Source organism: Ochlerotatus camptorhynchus, unplaced genomic scaffold (assembly GCF_037179485.1).
Source record: "Ochlerotatus camptorhynchus isolate MF236.1 unplaced genomic scaffold, CSIRO-AGI_Acam_v1.1 ptg000365l, whole genome shotgun sequence".
NCBI classification, from domain to species: Eukaryota; Metazoa; Arthropoda; class Insecta; order Diptera; family Culicidae; genus Ochlerotatus; species Ochlerotatus camptorhynchus.
The window spans coordinates 1,772,163-1,778,992 of record NW_027040853.1 but is presented as its reverse complement, the minus strand read 5'-3'; the positions used below and the strand labels follow the sequence as shown (position 1 = coordinate 1,778,992).

Genomic DNA, 6,830 nt, shown 5'->3' with positions numbered 1-6,830 from the left:
TCGGCACCCATTGACTGTTTTCGGCAACCGAAATTGAAACGTTAATTTCACTGTATTTTCCCATCAAAACTCTTCGCTGAATGTATTAAACCGATTCCTTACCTTTTCAGCTTCAATATGATTACATTTTTACGACTGTGCAATCCTGTTATGCCATATATTTCTTTAAATGAAATATACAGACTACAAAATACGGCTGATTTCGAGTTGCCGATAATAGAACAGCTGGTTAACACGCAGTTCAAATGGAAAGGGTGCCGAAGAAAAAGAGACTGCCGACAATAGTCACTCTCACCTGAGAAGTTTGGAGCGCTGTAAAAACATGTTCAACCCGTTTTGATCAATTCTGTCGATTGGAATTGGTAGAACAGCAAGCAGCAGATAAATGTCAACAAACAAACCTGTCATGTATGAGTGTGACGCTGAGAAATCGCTAATAGAAGTTCGGACGCTGCTTAGATTGACGAGAATACGTTAATTCCCCTATCGCTTGCTTGTTGCAATATACACGGTTGAGGATATAGCGTGAGCGGAATCGATAAAAGACACACAAACATCCCATTAACGCTCGTGTATCATCTTCGTGAAGCAGCTTGGCAACAATTTGATCGCTTCCTTCTAGGATTGGACGATCTTCAGAGAAAGATCACTCTTGACGGATCGATCTTATATTTAGCTCTAGAATCGATTCACTGAAGAATCGATCTTTGTTAGTTCTTGTTTTAATACGCATGTTTACGTTCGTACGCCAAGAAATTCTTTCCTTTATAATATTCAATGAAATGTTGTCGTGACGGTAAGGAGCAATGAGCACAGGAGCGAGGTAGCCCAAACCTTCAAATATTGCTGTATTCTTAAATACCGGAAACGCAAATAGTGACGTCATTGTAGGTAGCGATACTGATGTTGACGTTATGTTCGTAAATTTACAACGCAGTTTGCGGTGAGGTTAAATCGTTTTTTCGATGTAAATACATTTAAAAAGTTTAACATCTATTTTTTTTAAGATCGAAAAGATCGAAAGAAGAGATCGATTTTTTCGATCTCTTCGTGGACAAAGAATCAATCCGAAAAATCGTGAATCGGGATGAAAAAGATCGATATTCCAAAGATCGATCCAAGATCGCCCAATCCTATTTCATTCTACCAGTCCAATATAGCTCAATCGGCAGTTTGTCATGACAAAAAGGCAAGAAGATTATATCACTATTGTTTGCCATCTCTGACATTGCGTTATCGTTCGGCTCGTTGATCACTTGTCATTTTGTCATTTTGAGATATTTTTAATGCCTTGCATAGGACATAAGAAGCTCAACTAGCTCGTTTCACGATTCTTTTGTGAAACAGGCTGAGGGAGCGAAAACATAATTCAAGCTGACAATGCATTAGGTACTAAGTAACATTGACAGTTTCTTTTCGTCGACTTCCTCTTTGCATCTTCACAACTCTGTTAAGACATTCCCAGCGATTTACAGCACTCAGATCGACGAAAGAAGCTATTATCTTACTTCTAAGGTCTGTATCCACATTAATTCGGACATCTTTAAATCACTGCAGCTTTTGAAATATTGCACGTAGGAGTGAAAATCAGTTGAAGATGCTAATTACCACTTTAGTCTGTTATTTGAAATTAGCATCTTCAACTATGTAAATCGTTGACTTCACGCAGAAGTAATACTAAAAATATAGTCAAAGTACATAACTCTGGATGGGAGCATACCATCAATTACTGTCATTGGTCGAAAGGTACAGTAGCAGCACCTACCCCACCCGTGTCCCCTCGAGATCGTCAAGTCGACGACGACAGGAGCACATACCGTAGTAGGGGTAAACAATAGCTGCAATTTCCAAACCTACGACTGGATGCCTTTCTTCAAATAACAACTGAAGTGCAGTAAAAATCGGTAGAACTGTTTCAAACACATCGTTGGTACTAGAGCGGGTCGGCGTTCATCTCTTTTTGCCAGTGGTGGCGGAGGGGGACACCCCTCACCATCCCTCTCCAAAGGGGGAGTTTGCTAAAGAGAGATGAAAAAACCGATTTGTACCTTCCTTAAAAGTTGTCCTACCTCGCTATCTACTATCTATATGCAATTTTCACACTGCCGTACTCTAAACGGAACTATCAATTCTATACTTTCATCTCCTCACTCTATCGTATAAAAATTACTACTTCAGTCTGTTATTTGAAATTAGCATCTTCAACTATGTAAATCGTTGACTTCACGCAGCAGTAATACTAAACATATAGTCAAAGTGAAAATCGGGTTAATTAGGAGGTATAGCTGGCAGTCATTGATGCAAGAGGCTATGATTGGTGTTTACATTCCATGTTTAGTGTTCAAGATGGCGACGAATTAAAAACACGTGCGCGAGCGGATTTTGTACGGACGTAATACAAATCCTGACTTGCCAATACGGGAACTTGCAAAAAAAATGGATCTACCTAAATCCACTGTTCACGGTGAGCTCAAATCATGTTCGGAACGTTTGATGGATCGAGAAGCGATAAAAACATTGGACGTGCTGATCCTGTCATGGACCGAAAGGTAAAGAGGATATTGAAGGAAAACACGAATCTCTCTGTTCGAACGGTGGCTCGTAAAATAGGAATGTCACCTGGTTTTGTCCAAAAATCAAAACAGCGTTTGGGGCTGAAGTCGTATAAAGTAAAAACAGTTCCATATCGCAACTGCAAACGGAATTTGACAGCAAAATCACGGACTCGACGTTTGTACCAACCGATGGAAACTAACGATTTTAAATTGGCTCACTACTTGACTAGCCTATTGGTCCCTAGCAAATCGATTAATGTACCCCATTCTAGTCGAAATTCTAGTACTACACTATGTTTGTTTTGATTCGCTATGAAGGTTTGACAGATAAAATGAGGGGTTCGTGAATTTTTCGTATGTTTCGAGGGGTGCATCGATTAGCTTGGGACCGAAGAGAGTACCAGAGCTGAGCCAAAAAGTTAAGCACGTTTCTTCGGAACCTTCTAGTCTTAGAGTCACCTCTATGTGACGACGACGATGTTTTCATGCGTTGTTATGTACGATGAACTACGTAAATCTTTCATCACTACAGGTACAATCAACAAGGAGATTTACCAGAAAGAGTGCCTGCAGAAACGATTCCTACCCTTCATCAAAAGCCACAAAGAAAACTCTTCCAGAGTTACGTCCAATCGAGAGATATTGGGCTCTGATGATACGGAAGCTTTCAGGAAAGAAACAAGGAATCAAAGACATCAAACACTTCTAACAAATTTGGACAAAGACGGCCACCACGGTATCTGAGGAGTCTGTGCAAACCCTAATGGATGGAGTTAAGCGCAAAGTTAATACGACAAACACGACAACAAACGGTTCTGCACCCAAGTTATTAACGAATAGGATTGTCAGTATCATACTCTTTTTTCGAGTGCCGATATTTCGGTACTGATAAATCAATACCGGTAAAATCAGAAAATTGCCGGTACCAAGGAATTTTAAGAAAATAAATCGAAAAAGAATAGAATAATAATTTATTTAAAGTAGTCTATCTTGCTGTACTCGCTCGCTTAAGGTTACTTCTTTAAATTTGTTTCCCATAAAAGTTACGAATAACCAAACATTGTCAAGCGATTGTGTTCTGAATATCCTATTATTCTGATTATTTAATTTTAAAACATGGAGAGCAAATTCAACGCATCGTCTCTAATATGAGAATGAATACAAGCCACGAGATTTCCAGACACAGAAAAGTACAATTAGTGCTGTCATGGTACATTTAGGGCTGATTACTCACTGATTTTGCATGTGTGCGCTTTGCTCACGGCAAATCCATGCGCCTCCTTTAAGGAGCGTCCATAATCGAAATTATGGAAAGTACATATTATGTTTTGGGTATTGACGCATTTCGCACCAAATCGCATCGGAGCTAGCAGCACCCTCTCAGATTTCAATTAAACTTTGGATGTGTGGATCTTGACTAAATAAGCCACTTTGCATACTTAGTTTTTTTCCAAAATTTATCTAGACTATCATTTGAGAAGGGCTAGGAAACAAAATGATTTGTTCCAGTCATAGGTCTACTAATTTCAGCCTCAGTAGTAGACAAAATGATCAATAATATTATTTTCTAATGATATAAGCCATTTTCATATAGAATTCTCGATTAATCGAAGTGAACTTTGAGACAAAATTTTATTATACAAATCAATTATGACCGTTTTTTAAATCGACTTTAAATTTTTTAAATCTTTTTTTTTTCAGTGTAGAAGTTTTTTAGTATTGTTATTCAAAAATTTGGGCAATTTGCTAAAAATCATCCGCTCAACACTTTTTTGTAGAGGTTGTCATTTTTGCATTATTATTTTTAGAAAAAAATCGGCAAAAAAAGTTTGGCCTTTCTCAAATGATAGTCTAGATAAATTTCGGAAAAACTAAGTATGCATTTAGTCAAAGTCCAAACATCCAGAAAGTTTCATTGAAATCTGAAAGGGTGCTGCCAGCTCCGAACACAGAAGCAGATTCAATTTAATGAACGTTGTTGCAACAATTTCCGTAATTTATGCTCTGGAAAACTAGAAGTGATAGGACATATCATCAGTCATCATGACGGTCATTTGTGGACTTTTCAGGGAATACCCTTAATAAACAATTTTTTCTGCGCTAAAATCTTCCACTGTGGCTTCATGCTAACGGTTGAAATAATTCGCAATATTCTGATAAAACGTCTGGCACCAGCAGCAAAACAAATTTGCATTTGTGACAGTATCACGCATACACTTCCTGTACAAACATATAAAACCGTATCAAATTTACGCCGTTATCAGCAAACATACTTAATTAACCCCACCTAGATAAAAAAAAAGATCCGTGTCGAATCCAAATTCACATGCATCCAAATTACCTCATTTCAATGATTCAGCCCCACAAAATATTTAACAACAGCCTCCATTGATACAATAACCTCCACCAGTACAATTCATTTACGACCTTCATCATCCGGATCCGAATTTCAAGGTTAAGGTCAACCCAGCGCCGATCTTGCGAGAAGCATTTCTTCCATGTGCATAACTGGCAAAAGAACAACGCTTCCCATTTATCAAACTATGCAAACTGCCTTGGCCGCTGCTGCCACTATCACCCGCGTGAACTGAACTAGATATCCGTTATCTATTTAAGTCAATTGCATTTTTCGACAGTTCAGTCTTGTGAAGTCTTTCGAAGCTCTAGGATCGTAGCGAAAATGTTCCTCGTCTCGGGTTGGATTATTCTTGCGATTGCGATCAGTCGGATCGATTGCGGGCTGCTGGATATGTTCAATGCCAATTCGGACTACAATCTGGCCCAGTCCATGGATGCGGTTTTTGGAGCGCTACAAAACGATATCAGCTACATGCTGACGGGAGATCTTACCACTACGGTTGAGGAGGATGTCACTTTTTGGTGCAGCAATGGGTGCGTGAATCGGCGAATGATTTTAATTTTGAGTGATCGATTTTGATTGAATTGTTTTAGGAGTTCAACCGTACTGAGGCAAGCGACCATAAACGATTCCTATATAAGTCAAAAGATCGACCCCTCGAAGCAAGTGAGCTTTGTTATCCATGGATGGATGGACGATATGTCTTTAAATTGGTTCCAGCAGCTCGTTCAGGACGTACTGAAGTTCTACGGAGGCAACGTTTGTGCGGTGAATTGGGGCCACCTGGCGCGTTACAACTACTACCGGACTGCAGTGAATCATACGATGATAGCTTCTGGATATCTAACCAAATTCGTTCAGTTTTTACAAACGACCGGAGTGCCGATGGAGAAGATCACAATGATCGGTCACAGCATGGGAGCTCAAATCAGCGGACAGGTTGGATACAATCTCGGTGGAAGGATCGGCAAGATTTACGGCTTGGATCCGGCTGGACCATGCTTCACCCTTCCTAGAGATCGTGGACTGCAGTACCGATTGGATCGCAGTGATGCCAGATATGTCCAAACGATCATCACTTCGCGGCTGACGATCGGAGTAGGCGTTGGCGAAGGCCATGAGAACTTTTACCCAAATGGTGGCGCCTCTCCACAAACGAACTGTGTCATTCCGCTGACCAGTGATGCCGAATTTGCGGGGCAAATTTTGTGCAGCCATATGCATTCGACAACACTGTTCCGTTTGTCGTTGAACCCGAGCCTTGTTTACCGTGGAAAGAAGTGTATCAATTGGCCTTCGTACCTTCTGGGGTTGTGTGGATTGAATAAGGCTAATGTTCTTGGTATTCATAGCGATAAATCAGGTGGAGATTACTTCCTTAGGACTGCAGTATTTTCACCGTACACAGTGCGCTTATAGATAATATAAATAAAGTCTGGTTAAAAGTAAATTTGGATGCAGTTTTCAATGTGGAACCACAGACAAACAGACGTAACTCTTAGAAACAGTTTTTCTTGCAAACATAGTATCTCAAAACATAGGACCTCAGCAACGACATCTCTCGGGCTTCTCGCGGAAAACAAGCTTGCTCGCCAACTCGCAAACAATATTGCATAAAAGTTCTATAGAATGTATAGAAACGTCAAAGTGATCCGATGCCAGCGCGGAACTTATAATATTCAAATCAACCGTTAAATGCGTGAACGAAGATACACAATGAAGTGTTACGTCTGTTTGTCTGTGGTGGAACTGTACCCCTAGTATTCGGAGACAGAAACATTTGATTGCAGTTTGTTTATTATGCTTTGACTAAATGGTAAAATTTCCAACAAAAGAGGTCTACACGCATCAAAGTTATAGACCATGCAGCTTTAAATAAGACAATGTACACTCAAAAGTTATTCAAATCTAAATAG

General features: G+C 39.8%; 1 protein-coding gene across 1 annotated transcript; it reads left to right on the top strand.

The window, feature by feature from the left end:
* Positions 1-5,191: 5,191 nt before the first annotated feature.
* LOC135709842 (pancreatic lipase-related protein 2-like) lies at positions 5,192-6,333 on the top strand. The gene is made up of 2 exons (XM_065232255.1): positions 5,192-5,447; positions 5,508-6,333. The coding sequence occupies exons 1-2, from the start codon at positions 5,236-5,238 to the stop codon at positions 6,331-6,333; spliced, it is 1,038 nt and encodes a 345-aa protein (XP_065088327.1). The 5' UTR covers positions 5,192-5,235.
* Positions 6,334-6,830: the final 497 nt, after the last annotated feature.

What these genes read in the sequence shown, in the direction of transcription:
- LOC135709842 (XM_065232255.1), top strand. Translation starts at nt 5,236, where the DNA reads ATGTTCCTCGTCTCGGGTTGGATTATTCTTGCGATTGCGATCAGTCGG. An exon ending in ACTTTTTGGTGCAGCAATGG is followed by an intron (nt 5,448 to 5,507) that starts GTGCGTGAATCG and finishes GAATTGTTTTAG; the next exon opens with GAGTTCAACCGTACTGAGGC.